Consider the following 27,908-nt stretch of genomic DNA (forward strand, 5'->3'; position numbering starts at 1 on the left):
CGGCCATCTTTCCTCCCCTCCTCCCTTCCCTGTTACATGAGTTTCCATTGGAATGTTACTTACTCAAGCAACAACTGACTTGTCGAAAAAGTACTTTGTTATTCGATACCAACGCGGTGAGCACGTAAAACACGCATGGCGTTCTCATTGTCTCACCATACAGTAAAGGGGCTGTTCCTCTTAATGCAGCATAAGGTTTTTCTGTGCGATTGTTTAATGATTTTGAGGCGCTATTGTACTTTTATAATAAATAAAGAATCTCAAGGTGAAAGCTTGGTCTGAGACTGGAGCAGGGCTTTTCAGACCTGGTCACCTCTCCCCAGGACACTCTTCTACCCAGGATGCAGTGGGGTTTGTGTGTGCTGCCGTGTCTGGGGCACGGGGCCTCTGGGCCGCCCATTCAGCTGGAGCCCTTTTGTTCTGGGTTAGGTCACAGTTGGCCCTCCAGCCGTCCATCTCTCATTTCGGTCTCTGCATCAACGACGTCAAGTCGTGTACACATACACACACACACATTCAATTTCTTTGTCTCTCACACACACACACACACACACACTCTCTCACACATGCGCACACACACACTCTCACACACACCATGTGTCTGTTTCCTGGGCTGTGTGACTCTTCCCAGGCTGTGTGTGCCGTTTGAGTAGCGCGGTAACCTTGGTGACGCGGTGAAAACATGCTCTCTGGCAGCTATACTGGGTTGTCCTCGTCTCTGTGGGACTCCTGTCGTGCTTTGTCGTGTGTGTTTGACTGAATGATGTGTTTTTTTCTGTACGTGTGATTGGACGTGTTTGAGGGTGTGTGTGTGTTTTTCCGTGGTTGTTGTGCGTGAGTCAAGTCTGTCCATGGAGTGCCTGGGGTCTTTGAAGTGTACAGAGAGGGGCCATTAGGCCCGCTTCCGCAATTTCCCCCAGGGGATTAAGAAAGTACCTCCTCCTACGACAAACCACTATTATTGCTCTGGAGTGGAGAGAGTTCAGCTTGGTCTGGTGTGTTATTCTGTCTCTGACCCTGGTCCTCGGGCCTTCCTGGAAGCAGACCAGGGGTTTAGTGCTGGATTAACAGACTGGCATGTCGCCGGCCCTCTCTGGGTTATTTACAGGCGGCTTGATTCAAAACACGGCTCCCGTACTGAACACCACTCAGGCCTGTCAGAGTCAGTCTGCTTCCTGTCTGTCAGATTAGGGGGGGGTGACGGAGGATCACAGGTAGTCGAGTTGAGCGTGTGTATTGTGACGTGGGCCTATGTGTGTTTTGACTCGTGTGTGTGTGTGTGTGTCACGACCTGCTTGTGTGTTTGTTAGGACCCACTGTGTGTTTTAATATGTTTTTGTTGTTGTCTTTTTGGGTTTATGGGGTTTGTGAGTCTGTTTGTGAGTGTTGGCGTGAAGAGGCCCCCTGTGGAGAAGCCTAGTGGTTTAGGGCGGGAGGTGGCAGCACTGCCTGCTCTGGGTGCCAGGGGATGAAGCTCTGGGTGGCACCAGTCTGGACCAGAGGAGACCTGCTGCTCTCATCTCCAATCTGACGGCCCCCACCGTAACCCAGTCAAAGGCTGCCTAACCCACGACCTCCATCATCACCCCCCACTCCAACCTAGCCTCTCCGGCCCCACGGAGGGTTCACCTGACATGGGCCGGAGCCGGAGCCCTGCCCTCCTGTCTGGAAGAGAGAGCGCTGGGGACGACGGTGGCGGCAGCAGCCGGGACACAGATCAATGCAGCGACAGTCGCAGCTAGCGGATTTGGGTCTGATTGAATGTGCGGTGGAGAGGGAGGAGGAGAGGAGCGAGCGAGGGAGGAGGAGGAGGAGGATTAGAGGCTTAGGGCTAAGCTAGGTACACCCTGCCCAGCTCTGCTATCCTCCGCTCTGACCGGGAAGAGCTCAGTCTCCTGTGCTCTCCAGAACAGATACGCTCAACGCTGCCATGGCTGGCCGAAGGACTACCACGGGACAGCCCCCAGCTCGTTTGTGAAGCCCCTTGTGGAGCCTGTGTGTGCGTGCGCTTGGTGGACCGGTCCGGTGGTGATCCAGCAGCACAGAGCCAGACCCCGAACCATGAGGGACCCGTGTCGGGTGTGTGGCGTGCGCATGGCGGGCAGCCAGTGTCGCTGGATCTTCAGCTCCACCGGGAGCAGGAAGCTGCAAGTGGTCCTGTCCCACGTGCTGGGCCGGGAGGTGGCCCGCGACGGGCGCAGCGAGTTCCTGTGCGGGAAGTGCGTGTTCCAGCTGGAGAAGGTGGTCCAGCTGGACGTGGAGATGGGCCGGCTCCTGGAGGAGCACGGGGCCCAGCTGCAGAAGCTGCAGGCCCAGAAGGACCACCTGGCCCAGTGCATCGCCCACGTCTACACCCGCAACAACCCGGCCGGGGAGAGGGGAGGCGGGGACGGCGGCGGCCAAAGCAGGATCGCCCTCCGGAGGTCCTCTGGAGGGGGTAGCCCCGAGGAGGGCCAAGGCCTGGCAGGAGGGCAGCACACCTTGGAGAGGCAGCAGCAGAGAGAGGCAGGGTGGCTGTCCGGGGGCCGCGTGAGGAGGTGTGCGAGTCTGGACATCCTGGGCGGGACCGGGGAGGCCCACGGGCGCTCGACCCCCAGGAAGCACTCCGGATTTGGGGCGGGGACACCAAGCGAACCCCCTGTGAAGAACCCTGGTTTCCGGTCGGCAAAGCTCCGCTCCAAGAGCATGTACCTGGACCTGGTCCAGCGGAAGGTCACCCGCTCCACCTCTCTGCAGTCCCTGAACCCAGACCTCGCCCCTGACCCCCCCGCGGGGGCCCCCGCCTCCTCCGACCCCCCAGCTCGGAGACAACAGCGTAAGTCAAAGGTGTGGAGACTCGAAGAGAAGGCCCCCTCCTCCGAGACGCCCACCAGACCTCCGCCGGGAGGACCTTCCCCGGGGAAGCTTCCCAAGCCCCGCCCGGGCCCGCCGCCCCCGTCCCAGCCCTCGGTGACGGCCGAGCTGCTCCACCTCCTGCGCTCCATCCCCAGGCGCCCGGTCAAGGCGCCCCCAGAGAGCCGGCTCCCCCAGCTCCGGAGGCTCACGGCGGGGGCTGCCCCACCCAGCGGCCGCCTCACCCCGGGGCCTGGGGCCAGACGCAGGCACAGGGAGGCCGAGTGGAAGTCCCTCCACGACCTCACCGAGGAGTTCAACGACGACTACGCCCCTCTCAAGGCAGAGGTAGCCGTGCGCTGCACGCGTCGGACCAAGATCTTCCGTAGAATAGAGGTCGCGGTGGATTAACGTGTGTAACTGGCTGGTCTTGAATGGTCTTAGACTTGATTGAGGTTGTCCACTGGTTTATTTGTGTGTGTGTGTGTGTAGTATTCTAGAGGCAGGCGCACAGAAGCTCCGAAACGTCTCTCTGTGAGATGTTCAAATCAAGAGCAGCTTTCGTCGTGTCTCGCTGGACCCAGCCCGGGTGTTCCAGCCTTCCATCCCTGGTTCTCCTTCAGTCAGCCCTGACCTCCCTGTGTCCGGTCTCCCTTCCAGGGCTTGGAGGAGAAGCAGAGTGACCAGAGGAGGCTGGAGAGCTCCAACAAGCAGCTGGCTGGGGAGCTCCAGCAGATCAGGGCCTCCAACCAGACCCTCAGTCAGACCCTGGAGGACGCGCACACCCAGGCCAAGGTACCAGGGGGCTGGGACTGGCCCAGATCACAGCTATGGGATCACATGATGTTACATGTTTAGTGGAATAAGTGGCTTTTAATTTATTTTTAATTTTTTTACTTTCCTAACCGTATCATATACAGTACCTAAAGAAAAACGTGTCATCTAGGAAATAAAACACTAAACTGTACAATTGTAATACCAGACCATGGAAACATAGCCAGTTCTGTTCTGGCAGCCTGATTTCTCTAATGTTTGATGTCTTTTCGGTGGCAGGCTCTCACTGGTCAGCTTGAAGAGAAGGAGAAGGAGCTCTCCTCAGAGAAGAAGAACACCTTGAAACGAGACAAGACCATCCAAGGCCTCACCCTGGTCCTCAGGGAGAAGGAGAAGGAGGTGGGCTCACAGGGCACTTGTGAAATGGCTGCCATTTTCCAACCGCAAGAAAAGAAACTACAACATTGTGATATTATATCGATGATGTCTCGTTGGAAATGTGAATACATTCTCCCAAACGTTGATGGATACGGATGACATTGTCTGTATGTAGTTTGCGCGTTGACTGTCAGACGGCAAGCTAACTGTTCAATCCATGTCTACCATGCTACAGTACGCCCTGGGCGTACCATATCCGAGTGTTTCAACGTCTCTCATGTAAGGTTCTCTCTTTGACTCGGTGTTGGCTGTGTGTGCTGGCGTTGCTCAGGTTGAGGAGCTTTGTCATGAGATCGAAGACCGCGATGAGGCTTTGGCCAAGGCCAGGGACACGGCTCACAAAGCCCAGCTCCAGAAATACCAGGCAAGCCCATATCAAGCACTACTTACACTGTCTTTAATCCAATCCAACCCAACGTGTGTGTGTGTGTGTGTGTGTGTGTGTGTGTGTGTGTGTGTGTGTGTGTGTGTGTGTGTGTGTGTGTGTGTGTGTGTGTGTGTGTGTGTGTGTGTGTGTGTGTGTGTGTGTGTGTGTGTGTGTGTGTGTGTGAAAAAGAATGGGAGATATATGAGAGAGACGTGCTTATCGCTAAATGTTTACAATCTTGCCACTACATGGTCAAATAAATATAAAGTTTATACCCACCCGAGTACCCCCAGCCACACCCACACCTGCCCCTTTGTAAACCCATATTCCGTTTTGCCCTCCTCCCCAGGGGGCGGAGGAGCACCAGAACCTGCTGATGGAGAAGCAGGCGGAGCTGGCCCTGCTACAGGGAGACCACCACGCCAAGGTAAGGGGCCGCTACAGTCGGAGGGATATGACATCACGGTCTTAAGCTAACCACCGCTCCACTGACCTCCACGTCTCCCTCCGCCTCCTTCTCGTCCAGGTCCTGGAGGCCCAGAAGCTGCAGCGGTCGCTGGGCAGGAGGGAGCAGGAGGTGGCCGACCTGCAACAGGCCAAGGAGCAGCAGGAGCTGGAGCTGGAGGACCTGCAGCAGCAGAAGAAGAAGGGGGACAAGGCCCTGAATGTAAGACCACCGGCAGAGGCCAGCCTTGTGTGTGTGTGTGTGTGTGTGTGTGTGTGTGTCCCCAGTCAATGTTCTTGCTGCTGTTGTCGTTGACGATCTCGTTGCTGTTCCTGGTTCCCAGGAGGCTCAGAACCAGCTGAAGAAGCTAAGCGGGGAGCTGGCGGAGCGCGAGGCGGCGCTGGAGCAGCACTACCAGGAGCTGCTGGAGCAGACCCAGAGGAAGCTGCAGGCCCAGCACTCCTCCGTCCAGCGCCTCACCACCACCCTGGCCGACAAGGAGCAGCAGCTGCAGGTAGGAGCTGCGTGTTCTGCCGGCGGGAAGGGAAGGCGTTTCTTTTGTGTTTTGGGTGATATTTGGTGTAGGCAAGCTACCATTCCTGCTTCCCGTCACTCGGTTTCTCCTCCCTGTCTAATGTCCGTTTCTCTCCCTCTCTTTCCCCCCCCCCTCGTCCCAGGAGTACATGAACATGGTTCGAGACTTGGAGCAAAGCAGGAGCCCGGGAGGAAGTGACATCATGCTATCTAAGTTGCGTGAGCGTCTGAGAGAGAAGGAGAAGGCTCTGGAGGTGGGTTTACTCTCCCAAGACACGCCACCCTCTCTCTCTGTTTGTCTGTCTGTCTCTCTCTCTCTCTCTCTCTCTCTCTCTCTCTCTCTGTCTCTCTGTCTCTCTGTCTCTCTCACACACACACCTGGCGACTGCTATCATTAGCCAGTAGCATCTTTTCAGCCTTTTATCCTTCAGTAGTGTATAAGTACCTCTTGGTTGTGCTCCTGCCATCCAGCAAGCGCTGGACGATAAGTTTGCGGCCGTCGAGGAGAAGGACAACGAGATCCACCAGCTTCAGCTGTCCCTCCGAGAGAAGGAGAGAGACTTGGAGAGACTCAACAACCTGCTGGCCCACAACGAGGACACCATCAGCGTAAGAGAGAGACCTCGTGGTGACCGCACCATGCACGGGACCGCGTAGAACCTAGACAGCCTGTATCGAGTGTTTTCAGTTTGAGATATTTCCGATATACATTGCGCTTTCAGAATGCCCTGAACGTTCTCCGCCCTCTCTTTTTTTTCATCCACGTTTCGAATCTCGTCTGCTTGTCCCTCTCTCCCGTCGCCGCAGAGCTTTGACTCGCTCATCAAGGAGAAGGACGTGGAGCTGCAGCACCAGGTGAACACCCTGAAGAACCTGCAGAGGGCCAAGCAGGAGGTGGAGGACAACCTGAACCGGTCCCTCAGGGAGAAGGACGCCATCATCAGCCAGCTGCAGATCTCCCTGGAGGGCAAGACCAAGGACATGGAGGTAGGGGGGGCACGCACAAACGCACACCTGACCCCCCCCATACACACACACACACCCACCTCACACACACCTCCCCTCGTTCCCTTCGGCAGGACATGGCTGGCGTGATGCTGAGCCAGTCTCAGAGCCAGGCGCGGGACCTGGCCGAGCAGATGGGTCAGAGGTTAAAGGTGAACGAGGCCCTGCTGGCCGAGGCCGTGAAGGCCAGGGAGAGGCTGGTGGCCGACAACGAGAGCGCCGTGGAGGGCCTGCTGGCCACCATCAGCAGCAAGGACCAGCTGCTCAAGGTAAACACACACACTCATTCTATCTCACTTGAACCCTATCGTTCTCTGTTTAACGACGGCGCCTTTTGCCTCTCCCTCGCGCGCCCTCCTCCCAGGAATCGGCTGAGCGCTACAACCGCGCTCTGTCGGAGCGCGCCCAGGAGATCCAGGACGTGCAGCGCCAGCGGGCCGAGGGGCGGCAACGGCTCGCGGCCGCCGAGAAGCTCAGCTCCACGGCGACGCAGGACGGTCGCCTGGAAACGGCGGAGCTCCGGGCTCAGCTGGGGGAGAAGGACGCCATCATCAACGTGAGTCTGAGGGGGGAGGGGGGAGAGAGACTTCCCCTCACACAAAGGCGCGTCAGGGGGATAGAGAGAGTTCCCTGAGCTCATTAGAACAGGGAGCGCTCTCCTGGCCTCCCTCCTTCCTTGTTAGTGTGCTGGATGCCCACAGGAAGAGACGCACACGACTGACTCCCTGTGAGACTGCTGATAGAGGATTATAATGTCCCCTGAAGCTAGTTTGTACTGTGAAATGATAGTAGGCTAACTATGTGTAGGTCACATAGATGCCTGTGTACTGACCCCCACCCCCCCCTCCACTCCACCCGTAGAAGCTTCTGGAGCGCGGGCAGGAGAGGGACCACTTCCTGTTGGAGCTGCGCCAGCAGGAAGCGGGCTCCCCCCAGGTGCTGGAGCTGAGGCAGACCATCCAGGTGCTGCGGGATCAGCTGGAGGAGAGGGAAGGTGAGGAGCCACGACACCCCTGTCTCTCTGTCTCTCTCTCTGTCTCTCTGTCTCTCTCTCTGTCTCTCTCTCTCTGTCTCTCTGTCTCTCTCTCTCTCTCTCTGTCTCTCTCTCTCTGTCTCTCTGTCTCTCTCTCTCTGTCTCTCTCTCTGTCTCTCTCTCTCTGTCTCTCTCTCTCTCTCTCTCTCTCTCTCTCTCTGTCTCTCTCTCTGTCTCTCTCTCTCTGTCTCTCTGTCTCTCTCTCTTTCTGTCTGTCTCTGTCTCTCTCTCTCTCTGTCTCTCTTTCTGTCTGTCTCTCTCTCTCTGTCTCTCTCTCTCTGTCTCTCTTTCTGTCTCTCTGTCTGTCTCTCTTTGTCTCTGTCTGTCTATCTCTCTGTCTCTGTCTGGCATGAGACATTGATTTTTTTAAAGAAATTGTTGAAACCAAGCATCTGAAAGTCCTCGTCTCGTCCTCTGTCCTTCCTTCCGCAGCCGAGCGGAGAAACAGCGAGGACAACATGGAGAAGGTTCCTCTCACCAAGAAGATGGCCGTGGTCCTGAAGAAGGAGCTGGCTCACAAGACGGAGGCCCTCAACAAGGCCCTGAAGAGGGAGAACGAGCTGAAGGTGAACAGGCTCTCTGCGACCGTCTGACTCCATATGCAGCCCCTAGGCAGTAGGAAAGCAGTGACAAGGCACATTTGTAGAAGCCAGAGAGTCCTCTGGCGTTCTGTTGGGCCGAATATGTGTCTCTAATCTCATGTTGACTCGTCACTCGGTAGAAAGGTACTCTTTGTCCAGTCATCCTCAAAAATCATTATAACACTGCTTTTTTACCTTTATCATCCCCCCACATACAACCATACATCACCAAAAAAAACGGCTTAGTTTAGTGGTTGAGGGTGACTTGCGTGTGGTTGAGGGGGGCTTAACGTTAGCGTGTGCTGATCCAGATATCCGTGGCGGAGCTGCAGTCGGTCCTGTCCGAGCTGGAGGGTCGAATCGAAGGCCAGGCCGCCAACATCGAGTCCCTCACCGCCACTCTGGAGACCAAGGACGAGATCATCAACGTGAGACGGACACACACACACACGTTTTTTTGTCGTCAAGCATACAGCAGAAAGGGGACATGGGGTAGAACTGTGTTGTGTTCCCGCTGCCAGGAGCTCCATGCGCGTCTGGGCCAGAGAGGAGACAGCCAGGCTGGTGCTGCCCAGCAGCAGGCTGCCGAGGCTGGGCTGGAGCGCTCCCTCCCCAGCCTCCCACAGAGGGAGAGAACCAGCATTGGGGGAGACCGCCAGAAGGAAGAGGTCCACACTTTACTGCTCAAACAATTTAGATATAGTTCTTGTCAGACTGTTCAGACTGGATAATTTGATTAGCTTCATTTTTGGGTAAAAAAAATAAATACACCAGCGTATTTGAAAGCCCAAAGGGGTTACAAGTAAGTTTCCAGTGGTGGTCAAACCGGGCTGTCAATAATGGCATCCTGACCTCTGACCTCCACCCCTCCCCAGGCCCTGCCGGCCCTGGCCTTCCTGCAGATGGAGCGCGAGGCCCTGAACCGCTCGCTGAGGGCAGAGCAGCAGCTCTACTCCAGCCTGGTCCGCACCGTCAAGGAGCAGGACAGGTAGGGGGGCTCAGTGGGGCGAGGGGGGGGGTTTGGGATTAGTCATTGACCCTTATTTTTGGAGCTGGATTTTTTTCTTTCTTGCCGATACAAAGAGAACATGAGCGAAAGATCCACACTTATCATTGGTAAACGTGCACACTGCCCCACAAGGTCATGCCGAAGGGCGCCCGTGTGTGTGTGTTTCAGCGCCCAGCGTCTCCACGCGCTGCAGATGGAGCTGACGGCAGTGCAGCTCCTCCGACAGCAGCTGGAGGAGGGCGTGAGGACCAACGAGGAGCTGAGGGAGGACCTGGAGCGAGAGATCCACCGCGCCCAGCTCCGAGAAGGTGCCACATTCACACACTTCTGAGGGGGGGGGAACTCACACGAGTGTGTGAGTTCCTGGGGATGGAAACTCACACAGTCGTGCTGCACAAACACAGCTTTTTGTGTCATGTTCTCATGTTCTGTTTGCACTCTCTCATGCGTGTAACGTTGCCTGGTTGCAAGCCTTGTGTCTGTCCGGTGTGTCGTCTGCATGTATACCTCTTACACTGTGCTGCTTCTTTGCTCTGTCATCTGCTCTGTCATCTGCTCTGTCGTCTGCTCTGTCATCTGCTTTGTCATCTGGCCCTGTCCTCCCTTCTGTCCAACATCCTCATCTGTTTGGAACCAAGCTACGGGATAGGCTACAGTGGATTACTTTGGCTGTTCATGTCCACGCTTTTACAAACTCCTCACCTGTCATGTCTTTCATCGTCATCATCATCCTTTTAATAAAGCATGCTGTGTGTCTTGTCTGTCCATCTGTCTCTCGCGTCACACTTTGAGTTTTATTTGTCCATTAAAATCCTCGTCCTCATTAATCCAAACCCAGCCCAGCCATCTGTCCCTCATGTGAATCAGAGATCACACGTTTCCTGTCGTTTCATAACCCACTGGAGGAATAGTGGGCTTTAGAAGCCCTGACTTATCTCATGGACGGAGATTATCCTCACATTCATTCAGAGCTTAGCTCTTCAAAGATAGACAACAGTCAAACAACCTCCTTATCGTCCCCCTTCCTCTCTAGGTCTCCCTCCCCGTGATAAGGGGCCCACCTAGTCACATACGTTAGCATGATGCTAATTCCTGTGAATATTTGGGGCTTCATGAAATGTCCCGTATGGCTGGGTCACGTGCAGCCTGCCGGCCTGTGGGTGGAGGGGAAACAGATGGAAGGAGAGCAGGCCGATCTAAAGTCAGCCAGGACGGAGGTAGAGAGGAAGAGGAGGAGGAATGGGTGTGGATCTGGCTCAGATGGATGACTTATTCATCCCAGTGTGTCATGCGCGTGTGTGTGTATTGGAGCGTGCGTGCATGCGTCGAGTGTGTTCATTTGTGGGGGCACGTGTGTGTGTGTTCCCGTCTGGCTGCCAGGACCAGGTGTGTATAAATAGGTCGTCTGTCAACGAGGTCTCATGTTCACACTACCCGAGGACGAGGACGAGCGTTCGCTCTAGAAATACAGAGAAATATGGAGAGATGGATCGGGGGGGAGAGAAAGGGGGGGAAGTCCCATCTGTGTCTTTCGATAACCCGCAATTTCCTCACGGACAGTTTTAATAAGCTGTGCTTTAGTAAACATGTTGGCACAGCGTGCTCCCAGCTCTACATGCAGTAGTATCATTCAGGCCTTATGTAAGGCAGCACTTAGTCAACAACCCCCACTCTTCACAGCCAGCTGACCAGCATGTGTTGTGTGCACAATGTACCTGTTTATATATATATATATATATAAAAACATATAAATAATTACTGAATTAAACTGTATTGCGATTGATTCCATAAAAATGATATATATTATATATATATATTTACTATTATGATTGATTCCATAATTTTTATGGAATCAATCGTAATACAGTTTAATTCAATAAAAACCAAAGAAATTAAACATGATAAACACTAAACCTTACAAACACAAAAAACTATAATAATATTAGTATAGACAGATAAAATAATATGAAAAAAAAACAGTGGACATCCTTTAAAAAGACGTGTTGGAGGTATAGATCTGTCTGGAAGCCCACCAAACTTTTGCAATAAAAAAAACAAGCTACTTCATAGGTATGATAAAGCAAATCAAGCCTACTATAGAGGTTTTAGTGGATTGCACACAAGTTGACTGAACCAAACAGAACATCTAACCATCCTATCCACAGGTACCCAAAACCAGGTATTATGTTCAAAACCGTGTCTTCAGAACCTTCCAGAACCTGTCTCAGAGACTCAATTGATACTCTTTAAAACTTGTCTCCCTGTTTCTTCAGATCCTCCCTCTAAACCCTTTTTCTCTGTTTTTTTGGAACATGTTCTTCAGAACCCGGAAACCTCAAATTCTTATATTACTGCCATGTTGTCGGCATCGTAACACCTACAGAATCAAGAAGCTCTGAATCCTACTTCCAGAAGCCTCACCCCCACGCCCTGTGTTGCAGGTGTGGATCTGGTGGACCCCAGGGAGGTGGAGAGCATCCGACACCAGCTGGAGGACGCCCATCGCTGGAACACCTCGCTGCAGGCCCGCCTCGGAGCCATCCAAAACCGCGGAGGAGGGGTGGGCGCCACCAACGACACGGGTGAGACCCTGCCACCAGGGGGCGCTACGCCGTACCTGCACACACAACACAACTGAACCACCATCTAGAGCAGTGTTTCTTAACCCTGGTCCTCAGGGCACCCCTGTCCTGCATGTTTTAGATGTTTCCCTGCTCCAACACACCTGATTCAAATGAATGCTCGTTAAGAGGCTTCCGCATAACTAGATAACGACCCATTCATTTGAATCAGGTGTGTTGGAGCAGGGAAACATCTAAAACATGCAGGACAGGGGGTCCCTGAGGACCAGGGTTGAGAATCACTACTCTAGAGGAACACTATTCTGTATTTTAGCCTCGCAGACCATTGTAATCTGTGCCCTCGAGAAGTGTGACACCTTTGAATAGACAAATGCTGGAGTTCTGAAACGCTAAAACACTAAACGTGAACCGCTAACGAACGGCGTCGACGGCGTCCCGTCTCTGTGACGGATGCGGCTGGCATGAGTAGCTGATTCCTTTCTCTCTCCTCTGCAGCGGACAGCATGAGCTTTGCGGCCGACCAGACGTCCTACATGAGCATCTGCGTGGGGGAGGGGGAGGAGAGGGGGCTGTCCCAGCTGTCAGACGAGGAGCTCAGACACAAGGTGAACTCTCACCCAGGACGGGCTGGTCTCCCAGAGAAGCCCACCAAAAAACATGTTTCATCGCGTATCCAATGATTCCTGTCTGGTTATCAAGTCCCATCATTTGGATTACAAATACGTCCTTGGATGTACAGTGCAAAAGTTTTTTTTTTTATATATATATATATATATATATATATATATATATACAGTGCCCTCCAAAAGTATTGGAACAGTGAGGCGAATTCCTTTATTTTTGCTGTAGACTGAAAACATTTGGGCTTGACATCAAATAATGAACGTGAGACCAGAGATCAACGTTTCAGCTTTTATTTCCAGGTATTTACATCAGGATCTGATGCACAACTAAGAAAATATCACATTTTGTTTGAATCCACCCATTTGTCATGTGATCAAAAGTATTGGAACAGATATACTTAAAACATATTTAAGTGAATAAGACTTAATATTTAGTTGCAAATCCTTTGCTTTCAATAACTGCAGCAAGTCTGTGACCCATTGACGTCACCAAACTTTTGCATTCTTCCTTTTTGATGCTTTCCCAGGCTTTCACTGCAGCCTCTTTCAGTTGTTGTTTGTTTTGTGGGGTTCCTCCCTTCAGTCTCCTCTTAAGCAGGTAAAATGCATGCTCTATAGGGTTTAAGTCTGGAGATTGACTTGGCCAGTCTAATACCTTCCATTTCTTGCCCCTGATGAACTCCTTTGTTGTTTTGGCAGTGTGTTTTGGGTCGTTATCTTGCTGCATGAAGAAGGCTCTGCCAATCAGTTTGGTTGCATCTTTCCTTAAATTGGCAGACAAAATGTTTCTGTAGACTTCCGAGTTCATTTTGCTGCTGCCATCATGTGTTACATCCTCAATGAAGATTAATGAGCCCGTCCCAGAAGAAGCCATGCAAGCCCAAGCCATGATATTACCTCCACCGTGTTTCACAGATGAGCTTGTGTGTTTGGGATCATGAGCAGTTCCTTTCTTTCTCCAAACTTTAGCCTTTCCATCACTTTGGTAAAAGTTAATCTTTGTCTCATCAGTCCATAAAACTTTGTCCCAGAATTTTTGAGGTTCATCTCTGTACTTTTTGGCAAATTCCAGCCTGGCCTTCCTATTCTTCTTGCTAATGAGTGGTTTGCATCTTCTGGTGTAGCCCTTGTACTTTTGTTCATGAAGTCTTCTGCGAACAGTAGATAGTGATACCTTCACTCCTGCCATCTGGAGGTTGTTGCTGATCTCACTAACAGTTGTTTTAGGGTCTTTCTTTACAGCTCTCACAATGTTTCTGTCATCAACTGCTGATGTTTTCCTTGGTCTACCTGTTCGACGTCTGTTACTTAGTACACCAGTAGTTTTCTTCTTCTTCAGGACATTCCAAATGGTTGTACTGGCTATGGCCAATGTTTCTGCAATGGCTCTGATTGATTTTCCATCTTCTCTAAGACTCACAATTGCTTGTTTTTCACCCAAAGACAGCGCTCTGGTTTTCATGTTGTTTTCACCTCTGAATACAGTCTGCATAGACAAAACCTATCTTACCCAATCTGAACCTGAGTGTAGACATTCAGTGGTATTTATTGATTGAATAATGTATGTAATAGGACACACCTGGGCAACAAAACACACCTGTCAGTCACATGTTCCAATACTTTTGCTCACGTGACAAATGGGTGGGTTCGAACAAAAAGGTGATATTTTCTAATTTGTGCATCAGATCCTGATGTAAATACCTGGAAATAAAAGCTGAAACGTTGATCTCTGGTTTCACATTCATCGTTTGATGTCAAGCCCAAATGTTTTCAGTCTACAGCAAAAATAAAGGAATTGGCCTCACTGTTCCAATACTTTTGGAGGGCACTGTACATTTTATATGTATTTTGATCTTGGGTGCCTAATAATTCTGCAAATTACGCATTTGGAAAGTGAGTGGATGTATCAATATGTTAGATCTGATTGAGGGTGTACAGTAGGTGGGTGTTTTCTCACCCTGGGTGTGTCTCTGCTCCAGCTTGTGGAGCTGCAGGATCAGGTCAGCAGACTTCAGTCTGCCAACGCTGACCTCCAGAGGAGGCTGACGGAGGAGAGGACTGACCCTGACCTGACCCTCGAGCCCACGAGGAGGGCGGAGGCTGGCCTAGCAGGCAGCAAGCCCAGGACACAGGTTAGACACGTAGATATAAACCAATGTCTTAGCTGCCCGGTTCAACGAGCTGGTTCAGAACCAGCCAGTTCCTTATTTGTGTAGTTCCTTATCCTTCCACCGCATCTGAGGATCATCCTCCACTTCCTCCTAACCTTTGACTTCTGACCCTGACTTCTGACCCTGAATTTTCACCTCTGCCTGGTAGTTACTAATGCCTTATCCGTGGCACTTTTCTCAGTAGTGATCTGTCTGAACTCTCTAACCTGTGTCTTGTCTGTCTGCTGTAGGTAGCATCTCCTACCTCCCTCTTTTTCTCCACCCCTCCTCTAACCAGTCCCTGTTTTCTTATCTCTGTCTCCATGGACCTGTCCTCCACCTCCTCCTCCTCCTCCTTTTTCTACTCCATCTCCTCCTCCTCCTCCTCCCATTAGGCCTCTCACCCCATCCTGCCGTTGCTGTGCAGTGCTTTTTACGGGTTCTGTTCCTTCATTGCATTTTCTTTTACCAAGCCATGTGTGTCACATTCGCCTGCCACCCCATTACTGTAGCTCATAGAGAGGAAGATGAAGCAGCAGGCGGGAGGGCAGGGCACAGCGACCCCCTCAGGATGGGATGGGGTACTGCAGGCCGACCGCAGTCTGGGCCAGGTAGGCACGGGGAGCATGTCTCGGCGGAGGGATGAGCCGCCCTCGTATGGACTTTGATCCAATCAAAGACGTTTGGGGGGGGAAAGGCATGAAATAACAGACAGCTTATCCCAAATCACAGTCGCATTATTCCCAAGTGTTGTATTCCCAGAGTTCCTTACCTCGCCTTGCTCATGGTCTCTCTCAGGCTGTGGACGGGGGGCAGGGGACGACGGCAGACGCCAGCCCGAGGGGAGGGGAGAGGAGGGAGGGAGAGCTGCTCCGGTCTCTCCTGGACGAATGTGGTGTCCTGTCAGCCAATCAGCTCAGGTGAGACACCAGGACATCTCCATATGGCTTTCTGCCAGCTCAGGTCAAGATATCGACGTCAAAAGCAAACATTTAATGATCAGACTTGTAGGTTTTTTTCTGATGTTTATATTTGAAGAGTGATGATGAAAGGGATGATGTTTCAGGGACGAGGTCCAGAGGCTGAGGACGGAGGGCCTAGAGCTGCGAGGGCTCCTGAAGGAGGGGAAGTCGTCCGAGAGGAAGGAGAAGGAGAGCGACGACAGCTGCCTCGTCGGCGAGGCCGACCTGCAGCACACCGTGGACAGGCTGAGGTCGGAGGCCAGAGGTCACCGCAGGGTCATCCGCCTCCTGCAGGAGCAGCTGGAGACCAACGCAGTTCCGGCAGCCGCCGACGGGGAGAGGACCCTCGACCCGGAGCTGGTCGCTGGCATGAGCCGGGAGACCGAGAGGCTGTGTGCCGAGAAGGAGGGAGCGCGGGGGAGAGGGGAGGAGGGAGAGACGAAAGGGAAGACGCGGGGAGATCAACTTACCCCCCAGGGAAGCAGTCTCCACACCAAGGGCCGGTCACCAAGCAAGAGTCACCAACAGCAGGCATCCAAACAGGCGGTAAGGTCCCTCTCAAACGTACCGATGGATATCTCTCTTTATTTTGTGACCTTTGTTGGTGTCTAGAGGGTCTCGTGATGTTCTTGGCTGTGTTTCAGGCGGGGCTCAAGTCTCGCCTCCCGGTTCCTGTGAGGCTGAAGAGCGAGGGCAGCAGTGGGTGGGGCAGCAGAGAGTCCGTGCAGCCGGACTGCTCCAACGAAGGACAGCACCTGGGTCCTGACCACAGAGGAGTTCACGGGTCCGATCAAAAGACGTCTCCAGACTCTGATTCCCCAAGCTCCACCCTGGACGTCAACCTTGGGTCGGCCCAGCACCCGGGGGCCAGACTGGGCATGGAGGTCAGGAAAGGCCCAGGCTCGGAGGACCACCAGGCCGCTGAGATGGAGCCCTGGCAGGGCCAGTCTGACATAGAGCTCCTGGCCCAGTTGGAGCTCCTCCACCAGGAGTGCCAGGAGAAGGAGGGGCTGGTCGTCCGATTGGAGGAGCAGGTCGCGGAGTGGGAGGAGCTCCACTCGCAGCTCCAGGAGAAGGACAAGCTGAACCGCCAGTACCTGGAGGCACTGCGGGCGGCAGAGTCCACCATCGCTTACCTGACCGCCTGCAACCTGGACAGCCAGGCAGGGGGAGGGCCACCCGCCGGCTCCGGCTCCGACCCTGCCCTCCGCAGGCAGTGTCTGGAACTGCAGACGGCGCTGCAGGAGAAGGAGACGCTCAACAGCCAGCTGGTGGAGTGTCTCAGCATGGCGGAGACGGCCATCTCCTCGCTCAGCGCCACATCGCCGTCCTCGTCCGACGGCTCGGACGGCCGGGGCGACCCCCAGGAGCTGTGCGTGAGGCTGGAGGCCGCCCTGCGCCAGGTCAACGCCTCCCTGGACGGCCGCCGGACGGCCGCGGGGCCCGGGACCGCCGGGGGCCAACGGGGCCCGGACCAGGAGCTGCAGCGGCAGGCCGACTCCCTGCAGGAGGCGCTGTGGGAGCAGAGCAGGCTCAACGCCGAGCTGCAGGAGAGGCTGAGGGCCGCCGAGGCAGGCAGCTGCCACACTGCCCCCTCTGGCCTGGAGGGCGGCGGCAACAGACAGGTGGAGGGACAGCGCGGGAGAAACGCGGCGGCGGCGTCGGAGAGGACGGGTGCGAGCCAGGAGGAGACGTGCAGGCGTCTGTCGGAGTGTCTGGGAGTCACGGAGGCAGCGCTAGCCTCTCTCGCAGTTCTCTGCACCGCCACAGGCTCCACCTTCTCTGCCGACAGACTGGCTCAGACCGGTTCGGACCTCCAGACACAGCTGGACAGGCTCCAGAAAGTCCTGAAAGAGAAGGAAGCTCTGGGAGAGGCGGGCTCAGCAGGACCCGGCAGAACCTCCACCCACCAGAACCAGACACCCACAGGGGCTGGAGCCGGGGGCGCGTCCACCCAGAACCCCCACCACAACCTCTGCCTCCTCCAGAGGCTCTTCTACGAACATGCCCAGAGGATCTCGGAGCTCCAGGCCGCCCTGGAGACGCGCGATGCCCGGCTGCGGGAGCCCGGTCCTGGGGCAGCAGCCTCAGGAAACGCCCAGGCTCAGATGGAGGCCTTGCAGAAGGCCCTGAAGGAGAAGAAGAAGACGTGCAGGAGCCTGGAGGAGAAGCTGGTCACGGCTCAGTCCATCATCGCCCTGCACAACTCCAAGAAGCCTAGTGATGGAGCTTCACATACGGGTAAGGTGTCACCTCATATAACCCACTTGCAGTCTGGCAATGATAGGTCTGCCGGTCAGTTACTATTTAAAATTGTGACAATTCAAATATATAACTACATATAGGCCCAGTTTCCCAGATATGGATTACGCCTAGTCCTGCAGTAAGACAAATATGAAATGAAGATCTCCATAAAAAATAAAATAAATTGTCTAGGACTAGGCTAAATCCAGGTCTGGGAAACTTCATTATATATAACCTACTGATGACATGACATAAGCAGTATAGAAAGCGTATACACAGGCCATACGTGCATCTGTGTTGGTAGAGATGCATGTTCACAGGTGTGTGAGGCATGAGAGCCAGACCGTACCGTATCCCACCAGAGGGAGGTTTGGCCTGGCCTTGCCGCCTGTTCCCCACAGCAAGGTGACAGCGAGCCGGCACCCGTGTGCGGCTCCTCTTGTCATGTGACCCTAAAGCCACGGCACACACATGAGCCAGGATCAAAACGGACCTCGGCTCTCCTCGTCTGAAAGAGAGAGCGGGCAAGACAAATTGAGAGCGAGCGCAGAGGGGGGGGGGGGGAAAGAACACACACACACGGGTGTCCCGGTGGACGTGGCGTTCCTAACCCTTGGCGTGTGTTGTCCAGCGCCCCCTCCGGAGCAGGATGAGAAGGGCGTGCAGGTGGACCAGCAGGACCTGGGTTACGAGACCAGCGGCAAGAGTGAGACTGAGGTGGATAGGGAGGAGAGCAGTAGCACAGGTAGAACGCCTCGTCTAGACGTGCCGTCTGGACAGCCGCTCGGTGCATGTCTGTCTGCAGAGTGGACACTAACCGTGAATCCCACCTGTGGCTGCTGGAGTCTGTTTGCATGAGGAATGGGCACTACTTATTCTATAACCCACACGTGTGTGTGTGTGTGTGAGATCTGGGTCTTCTGTTTGTTCTGGTTTTTACCTGGGTTCTGGTTACGCTGTGATTAAGACATGCTTGTCTCTCTCTGCTTGAGTCTCCTGCATGGTCTCTCTCTCTCTCTCTCTCTCTGGAGTGTTGGAATGATCACTCACTCCAAACGATAATATCTCCTGTCTGGTCCTATCCTGCTCTTTCGTGGTTCTTATGCACCCAAGCTAAACTCCTTCTTCTGTTACTCTCGACCCATTCCTGTCAGCTGGTTTTCAGATCACATCCCTTTTTGACGGTGTTTGTTTGTGCGTGTGGTTCCTCAGACATGTTTGGCGGCCTGCAGCCTCGTCCCAGCGGCTCCTGCAGCCTGCCGTCCCTGCCCCAGGACCAGACCACCTTCTCCTCCACAGAGAACCTGGACTCGGCCTCCAGCGCCTCCTACCCCAGCTCGCCCGCTCTCAGCTCCCCCAAGGTACCAGCCTGACCTGGGCTCTGCCCCCCCTCCCCCCCCCTGCTGTCAAAACCCCTTGGCCATAAATGGACATGGCAACTACCGTATTTCTTTGATTGAACGCCGCCCTCCAATAAATGCCGCCCTCCAATAAACGCCGCCCTCCAATAAATGCCGCACCAAAACATTCTAAATTAAATTAAAACACAGTATTTATTACAGTAAATCACAAGTGTATTATAATTCCCTCGAAGCACTGGCAGACACAAGTGGCTTTCTTGCTACAGGTTACAAGTTTTTTTCTCCAAATCCACTGAAAACTAAACCCATATTGTCTATTCTTTGTTGTTTGTCTATGGTCGCACTGCATCTGCAATTCTCTAAATCTCTCTAACTAATTAAACGCCACCCTCGAATAAAAGCCGCACCAAAAATGATCATTGTGTAATAAACGCTGCAGCGTTTATTCGAAGAAATACGGTATTTTTTATTTGTCCCCGTCAAACCCTTCAGTGAAATCTTCTCCTCTTTCCACTCTTACTCCCCCTCTCTCCCTTTTTATGGCTCTCTTTCCTTCTCTCTGTCTTGACCGCTTTCTTCCCCGTTGCCCTCCCTCTCCTCTCCCCCACTCCCCCTCTCCTGCCCCAGGTGGGTCTGAAGAGCCTGCAGACGTACGAGGACTACGGCGTGTCGGAGGAGCCGGCCGAGCTCCGGGCTCAGATCGCCGAGCTGAAGCGTCACCTGGAGAGCCAGCTCAGGGTCATCGTCCACCTCCAGGCCCTGCTGCGGCCCCACTCCCTCTCCTCCGACCCGCCCACCGGAGGGCCCGAGGGGGCCGGTGCCCAGGACGGGACCCCTGCGGGCCTCCCGGAGCGAGGGGAAGGAGGGGGGAAGGAGGGGGTGGAGAGGCAGGCGATGGAGGAGAGGATCGGGCGTCTGAGCGTGGAGCTGGAGAGGGAGAGGAGGGTGAACAGGAGCATGAGCGAGCAGCTGCAGCAGGTCCAGCATCGGAGCCGCTCCGCCTCACCTGCCAGGTAGCAGCTCTTTCTCTGTCTCTCTCCCTCCCTCTCTCTTTCCTTCTCTCTCTCTCTCTCTCTCTCTCTCTCTCTCTCTCTCTCTCTCTCTCTCTCTCTCACCCCCTCTCTCTCTCTCACCCCCTCTCTCTCTTGCTCTTTCTGTCTTTCACTTCAGCTGTCTCTTACATTCTTGTTTCTCTCCCTCCCCCCTCCTTCCTTGCATCAATCCCCTCCTCCTTCCCCGTGTCCACTTCTCCATCCCTCCCCACATCTTCTCCTCCGCCCCTCCCTCCCTCCATCCCCTTTTCACACCTCACCCCTCCCCCCTCCTCCTCCAGGATGGACACTCTGGTCCAGTCCCAGGCCCGGGAGCTGTCCCAGCTGAGGCAGCAGATCCAGCAGAGCCGCGGGCTGGGTGCCCTGCAGCGCCACCAGCTGGAGGAGCTGAGCCGGGCCTTCGAGGAGCTGCTGCAGGCCAGCGACGTGGACTACTACCTGGGGGAGGTCTTCAGGGAGCAGCTGGACAAGAGCCTCAATATCCAGGAGAGCCTGGAGGGCCGATTGGAGAAAGGTAGCACGGAAAGCAGGGTCGTTTGGGGTCCAGGTAGCACGGAACGCAGGGGTGTAAGGGGTAGTATAGACATAACAGGGGTAGTATAGACATAACAGGGGTAGTATAGACCTAACAGGGGTAGTATAGACATAACATGCCTGAAATCTCAGTGCAGGCAACAGGCCCAAAACTGTCACCACATACGGATGATGATAACTTCATTTTTCACAATCCATTTCACAATGACTTGGCGCACGCCATCCAAGATGGCGGACGGGGCGAGGTCGACGGAGGAAAAACAAGCACTCCGTCGCGGTTCACTGATTTCTGGGAGACTGACGATGAAGGCTAGCCTGTGAGAGAGAAAGAGAGAGCGAGAGATCACGGCCTTGAGAGGAAGAGAGAGAGGACGCGTGAACGAGACGGATAGAGAGGGAGAGAGCAGCAGAGTTGTGAGTGATGCGGCAGGACGGCTCCCTCACCATGTCTCTCTGTCCTCGTCTCCTAGGAGGCGGCCATCCAGATAACAAGGACGCAGCCGTGCTGGAGCTAGCGCAAAGGTACCGCTCTCTACCGCGCACACACACAGCCACACATACACATATACCTCTTCCATGAAGCCTACTCCTTAAGTGAGACTTTACACACACTTAAACACACTTTTTATTCCTTGGAGAACTTGCGTCGAGAGCTCAAAAGGAAAGTGATTTGGGCCTCAGGTTAGCATTTTAGCACGGCTAGCGAAACGGACGACCCATGATAATCCTAACCCCCTGTTTGTAGACACTAGCTACGTCCCCTGAGCAGATACATCAGCAGGTCACGCAGCTCAACGGCTCTCCCTAGCCTCGTGGGGCTCAGCTTTGGTGTAAGGTCATGAGGTCACACTGACAGAGTAGGGTTCTCGCCCCTGTCCCTGGTGCGGCCAGCCCTGGACTGCTTCACCAAGAGTCGCAGTACCAGACCTGTCAGTCGGAGGGCGACATCGAGCCATCGGACACCTTCGCCAGGCTGGAGGAGGAGATTGAGCACCTGCGCTCTCAGCTAGAGGGCGAGCGTGAGCTGCTGCAGCGACACCTCTACTTCCTGGTCCGGCAGAACCAGAGCCTGTCTGAGTGCACCAGAGAGCAGCTGGATCTGTGAGTGGACCGGAGCAGGACGGGAGCATGCGTTTGCTGTGAACTCTCTCTTCCTCCTCCTCCTCCTTCAAGATGGCTACTCCTACTCTGAAGTGGAAAATCTGAAAACAACGGATTACAATGAAGTTGATTGACAGATTTTTTTTAAACAATTTTTCCTGTTCCTTTGTGTGAACCTTTTCTTTGTCTTTCGAGGGTTTTTTTCTCCAGTTCTTGGATTGTGAGCTGACATTGGACTGAATAGAGATTGTGTTTCAGTCTGTGTGTTAGACTGTGGAAGCTGTGTAGCAGATACTCCAGTCTCTCATTAGTCCGTCCTACCTTTAAGCTGCCTAACCTCTCTCACCTTGGACTCGCCTTTCTTCTCTCGTCTCGTCTCTGCTCTTCCCTCCCTCCATTGATCCCTCCCTCCCTCCCCTCAGACTCTCCAAGGAGCTTCAGGAGAAGACCCGTTTGGTCAACAGCCTGCAGAGTCAACTGAGGGGACAAACTCCCAGCAGCCACCTCTCCTCTGCCTCCGACCTCTCCGACAGGGCGTCACAGGAAGCCAACGCCTCCCGCAACAGCCTCACGTCCTACGCCTCACAACATGGCCGCCCAGGCCTCCACGGTAAGCAGCTGGACCTGGACACAGCCAGAGAAACACACTGGAACAATCTGAGCTGTTTTGGTATACTTCTTTATGTATGGTATATCTTAGTTCACAGTCATGGTTTTTGCGGTAGTCTAGTCATGTGGATGTAGACACTGGTTGGACTGGCTGAATTATTACAGGGCCTGGTGCAGTTTGTGACTTACTGGAAGATTACTTCAGTCCAGGATTAGACCAGGTCTGTCCTCGCTGCATTCAATATGGATCTTTTTCCTCCCCCCCCCTGGTGAGATTGCCTGAATCTCTGGTCCTCGACCTATCTCTGGTCTGGTCGGGTAGTGGCCACGTTGTAGTAATGGCACTTCTTTTCCACTCAGGCCCATTGTGGTCCAGTCAGCCGTCCCGCAGAACAAAGAGGGTCAGGCAAGGGCAGGACGGGTGTTCTCTTACCGCCATCCCTCCATCCTCTGCTTGGAGCTGCATTATTCAGGAGCACCTATCCGGTTTAATCTTCAAATTGTGTTTCCCTTGAGAGGAGACAATGAGGGCTTTTAGAGAGATGCATGATGTGGGTGACTGACACGTGGGAGGAGAGAGAGAGGGGGGGGGGGGGGGGGGGGGGTGGAGAGAGAGGGGGGGGTGGAGAGAGAGAGAGAGAGAGGGAGGATGGAGAGACAGAGAGAGGGGGAGGATGGAGAGAGAGGGGGGGGGGGGTGGAGAGAGAGAAGAGAGAGCAGTGTCCAAAGCCAAAACGTTATTTTCCTGTAACGCTGCCTGCATGTGTTTTAGTTGAGAGATGCTAGCTAACGTAGAGTTGGAGCTCACTAACTCACAGGTTACCTGAGAACTTGGAGACACGTCGCTAAAGCAGCTGCTAGGCTAGGCTAGTACACTGCCGACAAGATAGTCTACAGAAGCTACGCAAAAAACTACGCGAACAAGGCTAAGCGGGTCTGCGCAAGGCTTACACACAGCAATCGTTTAGCTAACGCCAGACCTGAGGAGATGGATAAAGAGGAAGACCACCAGACAGAGAAACAGGAAGAGGTGTCTCTCAGGAGATGGAAGCAGGCTCTGGAAGCTTCTAAAAGGAACAAGGGTATTTCTGACCCCGAGATGCTGAGGGATCCATCCCTTCAGGTGTATTCACCCTCACATTCATTGCCTTCCACCACAGGGGTGAAAGATTCCAATGGAGATCTGGCGACGTCCTCCGAGTCTGCAGCCAAGCATTGCGGGGGTGGAGCCAAAGCCGGGGGCGTGTCCGGCCGCGAGGGGAGCTCCGTCAGGCTGCAGAGGGAGAACGTTCGCCTGCAGGACCAGCTGAGGAGCAGCGAGGAGCTCAACACCACCCTGCGCAGCGAGCTGGACCTCCACCGTTCCATCCTGGACCAGAACCAGGCTCACAACCAGGTCCAGAACCACGCAGGGCCAGGGCCAGAGCCCCAGAAGGAGGCCCAGATAGGAGAAGGACTGTCAGGCACACAGCAGGCCACAGCCCAGCAACACAACATGAACCCAGGTACTGGACCCAAGTCTGACATAGTGGGGGGCGATCTTCACCTGGAGGTGAGGGGTAGGGTTTGGTGTTGTTAAGAGATGATCAATTTCTGCTTGGAAAAAGGCTTTTGGTCTTTGTGCAGTTTGTAGGTGTCTCTGTAGGTCTCACTGTGAAAGCGTGTGTGTAAATGTGTGTGTGTGTGTGTGTGTCTGCCCATCAGACCTGCTGGCAGAGCACCTGCTGGAGATCAGGGCTCTGAGACAACGTCTAGAGGAGACCATCCACACTAACGACCGGCTCAGAGAGCAGCTCGAGAGGAGACTGGCTGAGATGGACCGAGACCCAGGTACACACACACACTCATGTACAGTATGAATTCACTCAACATGCGTACAGTCACCCTTTTAACATTTCCTCAAAAGACTGTAATACTACATGTGTTTGGGCTCCAAATTGTGGGTCGACACTATCTGATTCTGGAGCTCTGCTTTGAACATTCCTAGCCATCTGTGTGTCCCCAGGACATATATTTAGTCCCTTCTTAGGTCTGAGAACCAAGGTCAATCCTACCTGACCCTGGCTGTGTGTGTGTCTGTGTGTGTGTGTCCAGCAGCCACCAGCATCTTCATCCAGGGTATGGAGGACCAGGGTCAGCTGACCAGCGAGCTGCGTCTCCTCTGGGAGCAGAACCAGGTTCTGAAGGAGCAGCTCAGCCTGGGCTCCAGAGGTAGCACGCACACACACACTCACACACACACACACACGCCAGGGGAGCTGTTTCTACACAACAATGCATACAAGTGCATAGACGTTCGATATGACCGACACATGCGCACTCACATCATAGTTGGTATATCGCCCCTCTCATCCGCGCGCGTGTGTGTCCCAGACAAGCAGAAGGAGAATGACAAGCTGCGCGAGGCCCTGGCCAGGAGGACGGCCAAGCTGGAGCAGAGCAGGAAGGAGGCGGAGCTTCTGAGGCAGGAACACGCTCGCCTGCAGGACACGCTGGAGAGGAGCTCCCAGCAGAACGCTCACCTGCAGGAGAGCCTGCACTACAGCAGGGAGGAGCTGCACAGGTACACACACACACACACCTGCAGGAGAGCCTGCACTACAGCAGGGAGGAGCTGCACAGGTACACACACACACACACACACCTGCAGGAGAGCCTGCACTACAGCAGGGAGGAGCTGCACAGGTACACACACACACACACACACACACACACACACCTGCAGGAGAGCCTGCACTACAGCAGGGAGGAGCTGCACAGGTACACACACACACACACACACCTGCAGGAGAGCCTGCACTACAGCAGGGAGGAGCTGCACAGGTACACACACACACACACACCTGCAGAACACACACCTGCAGGAGAGCCTAGCGACACTGTCGTATCATCGTCCCGATCTCACCATGCAACATGAAACGACACGCGCTTACACCCAATTAGAAGATACTCTCATCATAATGACTGTGGCATTACAGTCTTTACATCTTCATTATCATCATTACCATGGCAGTCAAAGGGGAACCATATGTGTAATAGAGGCACACACACACACACACACACAGTAGTGAGGACCTGTGACCTGGGCCCCAGTGACACAGTTGAGTGGGGTGGACACCTGACACCAGGAGGCTGGTGTTCGGTGATATCTCTTCTCCTCTCCCTTTCCTGTGTGTGTGTGTGTGTTGATGGTTACTGGAATGGTATGTGTGTGTGTGTGTGTGTGTGTGAGTGACTTGTGAGGTGATGTCACATGGATGTTGATGTGTACCCTTCCCCCCCCCCCTCCCCCCAGGCTGCAGTGTGAGGTGAAGCACCAGAGGCAGCAGCTCTCAGACAGCCAGAACCTCCTGCAGTCTCTACGCGTGGAGCTGCAGGTCTACGAGAAGATCAAGACTGGAACTCACACAGGTACACACACTAGCCCTGTGTCACAGAGAGTACTAGTATCAGTACAAGTTAGTCTTGGTCCTGAGATTCCCATGGGGGCTTTGACCCATTTTCCTTTCCTGCAGAGTCTCTTCAGGAAGCTCAGGGTCCTGGCCCTGGTCCTGGCCCTGGTCCTGTACCGCTGGACCTGGGGGAGCTGCTGAGGGAGATGCGTCACCTGCGCGTGCAGCTGGAGAGGAGCATCCACACCAACACGGCTCTGAGACGGAGGCTGGAGGAGCAGCTCCACTCAGGGCCCAGCAGAGACACCATCAACATCAACTACCTGCTCTCCACGCCAGGTACACACACACACACACGCGTGTTCATATACACAGACACACACGCTCTGATGTATACATAGACTGATGAGTGTTGTTGGTAGTGTTGACCGTGTGTGTGTGTGTGTTCCAGAGGACGGAGGCAGGTCTCCAGGTCGTGACCCTCTCCACCACTCCTCCCACTCTCACCATGACCCCGCCTCTGATCACCATGGTAACCAAGACCCAGCAAGACTCAAGTCTACGACGGCTGGAAGGTTAATGTCATATACAGAGTCAAAGGTGAGTTTGGTCTAACGCGTGTGTGTTTCTGTGTGCTCGTGTGTGTGTGCGTGTTTCTGTGTGTGTGTCCAGACGCTAAGCGCCAGCCCCGGTCGGAGCAGGACGGCGAGTCCCAGGGCAGCTCCGGAGGGGAGGGCGTCCCGAGCCCCCCGTCCCGCCTGGTGCCGGGTCACCGTTTGTGGGCGAGCCGCGGCGGGCGCCACGTGCTGGGCCTGACGGAGGACCACAGCGCCCTGCGCAGGCACATCGCCCAGGCCCGCCGGCTCGCACGCAGCATGGACACACTGCAGCAGCAGGGCCAGGAGAACAGGGTAAACACACACACACACCAGTGTTGTAGGCTGTGTTCAAAAAGTGAAGGTGTGCTAAAAGGTGTTAAGGTGTGTCAATAAGACTGTGTGTGTGTCCAGGCTCCAGAGGCTGGGCAGCAGGTGTCCGGCCTGTGCGGCGGCAGCGTGAGCACCATGCAGCAGGTCCTGGAGGAGGCAGGCAGGCTGCTCAAGCTCTACTGGAGGGTCTCCCTGCCTGCCTGCCCCCCCACAGGGGAGGAGGGCTCCTTCAACCACCAGCAGGTAGGAACACACACACACACTGGACAGGAGAACATGGACACACACACACACAGGAGAACATGGACACACACACATTGGACTAAGTCCTTGGTGACTGGGCACCCAGACACATGTAGTGCTGTACGCGCACACACACACACCCTAGACACGACCACGTCGACTCCCCTTCGCAGCACACACACACACACACACACTGTGCCCCGAGTCATCTGAAGCAGCTAGGTCCCCAAGCCCCATCTCTCTCTGTCACCGGTGACCCACGGTGTCCCCAAGGAGCACTGTGAAACATGAACCGCTGTTTGCGGTCGGTGGTCTGCCACAGGTGGTTAGACTGGGAACGAAATAAATGCCTGGTCTCTCCCTCGCTGATGTATTTGGCTCTTCTTGCCTTCCTCTTTCCTTCCTTCCTTCCCCCCCCCCCCCCCCGTCAGGAGGAGCTCCTGCAGAGTGAGGTGGCCCGCCTGAAGGCCCGGCTGTCCCAGCAGGAGAGGATGCTGAACGGGGCGGTGAAACGTCTCCGCTCCACCAACCAGCTGAAGGAGGGCATGGAGAGGGTCATCATAGACCAGCGTACGTCCTCACCTGACCTCACAGACGAGCACGCCTCTGACCAGCCCCTTTACGTAGCAGTCATACACATTCAACATGTACATTTTTCTTGTAGCCATTGATGGATTATCCCAACCAGTAAGACCTTACATGCATAGTGTACTGACAGAAGTGGGTCGTCAGATCTGAGACTGAGTGGGTCAGGTCAGCGTAGTGACACGCCCCCTTTTCTGTGTTTTGTGAATCCAGTGGCGCTGACCCACGGAGTTCTGAAGAAGGCCCGGGGGAACCTGGAGGTGAGTCCTCGAACCTGCAGCTGTGACCTGGTCCAACACTTAGTCCAACCACTAACCCTGTCTGCCTCAGGGAAGGTTCTTCTGTAATAACCCTCCATCTGCTGCCGTCTCTTATCCCTCTCTCTTCTTCCTTGTTCATATGGGTCAAATGTCAGACAAATTATTACACCCTCTTTGGCCTGAAGGGTCAGTCTGGAGGCCCAGAGGAAGGTTAGTGTGTGTTTGTGTGTGTGCACGAGGCACAGGGCTTCAGTGTTAAGTCA

At 54.4% G+C, this 27,908-nt stretch overlaps 2 protein-coding genes across 7 annotated transcripts in view; both read left to right on the plus strand.

Annotated features, from left to right (window-relative positions):
* The window catches only part of LOC124484640 (CDK5 regulatory subunit-associated protein 2-like), a 38,496-nt gene that overhangs the window by 9,156 nt on the left and 1,432 nt on the right, over window positions 1-27,908 (plus strand). For 2 of the 6 annotated variants that reach the window (XM_047045642.1, XM_047045639.1), the window contains 42 exons: window positions 3,493-3,627; window positions 3,886-4,005; window positions 4,316-4,408; window positions 4,761-4,838; window positions 4,938-5,078; window positions 5,200-5,370; window positions 5,534-5,644; window positions 5,862-5,999; window positions 6,198-6,377; window positions 6,470-6,664; window positions 6,760-6,951; window positions 7,257-7,389; window positions 7,861-7,994; window positions 8,321-8,437; window positions 8,531-8,677; window positions 8,885-8,997; window positions 9,187-9,326; window positions 11,460-11,600; window positions 12,096-12,205; window positions 14,203-14,355; window positions 14,886-14,984; window positions 15,136-15,293; window positions 15,440-15,881; window positions 15,980-17,576; window positions 18,211-18,324; window positions 18,792-18,940; window positions 19,568-19,953; window positions 20,274-20,506; window positions 20,997-21,048; window positions 22,050-22,237; window positions 23,397-23,741; window positions 23,941-24,066; window positions 24,331-24,447; window positions 24,610-24,799; window positions 25,532-25,647; window positions 25,752-25,967; window positions 26,080-26,160; window positions 26,301-26,539; window positions 26,639-26,800; window positions 27,232-27,370; window positions 27,599-27,645; window positions 27,801-27,855. In XM_047045642.1, the coding sequence (XP_046901598.1) occupies window positions 3,493-3,627; window positions 3,886-4,005; window positions 4,316-4,408; window positions 4,761-4,838; window positions 4,938-5,078; window positions 5,200-5,370; window positions 5,534-5,644; window positions 5,862-5,999; window positions 6,198-6,377; window positions 6,470-6,664; window positions 6,760-6,951; window positions 7,257-7,389; window positions 7,861-7,994; window positions 8,321-8,437; window positions 8,531-8,677; window positions 8,885-8,997; window positions 9,187-9,326; window positions 11,460-11,600; window positions 12,096-12,205; window positions 14,203-14,355; window positions 14,886-14,984; window positions 15,136-15,293; window positions 15,440-15,881; window positions 15,980-17,576; window positions 18,211-18,324; window positions 18,792-18,940; window positions 19,568-19,953; window positions 20,274-20,506; window positions 20,997-21,048; window positions 22,050-22,237; window positions 23,397-23,741; window positions 23,941-24,066; window positions 24,331-24,447; window positions 24,610-24,799; window positions 25,532-25,647; window positions 25,752-25,967; window positions 26,080-26,160; window positions 26,301-26,539; window positions 26,639-26,800; window positions 27,232-27,370; window positions 27,599-27,645; window positions 27,801-27,855 (7,993 nt within the window). The remainder of the gene's footprint in view (window positions 1-3,492; window positions 3,628-3,885; window positions 4,006-4,315; window positions 4,409-4,760; window positions 4,839-4,937; window positions 5,079-5,199; window positions 5,371-5,533; window positions 5,645-5,861; window positions 6,000-6,197; window positions 6,378-6,469; window positions 6,665-6,759; window positions 6,952-7,256; window positions 7,390-7,860; window positions 7,995-8,320; window positions 8,438-8,530; window positions 8,678-8,884; window positions 8,998-9,186; window positions 9,327-11,459; window positions 11,601-12,095; window positions 12,206-14,202; window positions 14,356-14,885; window positions 14,985-15,135; window positions 15,294-15,439; window positions 15,882-15,979; window positions 17,577-18,210; window positions 18,325-18,791; window positions 18,941-19,567; window positions 19,954-20,273; window positions 20,507-20,996; window positions 21,049-22,049; window positions 22,238-23,396; window positions 23,742-23,940; window positions 24,067-24,330; window positions 24,448-24,609; window positions 24,800-25,531; window positions 25,648-25,751; window positions 25,968-26,079; window positions 26,161-26,300; window positions 26,540-26,638; window positions 26,801-27,231; window positions 27,371-27,598; window positions 27,646-27,800; window positions 27,856-27,908) is intronic. The other 4 variants (XM_047045640.1, XM_047045641.1, XM_047045644.1 and 1 more) reach the window with 4 other exon arrangements.
* Window positions 17-3,485, plus strand: LOC124484642 (protein SPT2 homolog). Its single transcript, XM_047045645.1, has one exon. The coding sequence runs from the start codon at window positions 2,062-2,064 to the stop codon at window positions 3,241-3,243; it is 1,182 nt and encodes a 393-aa protein (XP_046901601.1). The 5' UTR covers window positions 17-2,061; the 3' UTR covers window positions 3,244-3,485.

Source organism: Hypomesus transpacificus, chromosome 22 (genome assembly GCF_021917145.1).
Source record: "Hypomesus transpacificus isolate Combined female chromosome 22, fHypTra1, whole genome shotgun sequence".
Lineage (NCBI taxonomy): Eukaryota > Metazoa > Chordata > Actinopteri > Osmeriformes > Osmeridae > Hypomesus > Hypomesus transpacificus.

Excerpts from the sequence above, each read along its gene's own strand:
- LOC124484642 (XM_047045645.1), top strand. The coding sequence starts at position 2,062 with ATGAGGGACCCGTGTCGGGTGTGTGGCGTGCGCATGGCGGGCAGCCAG.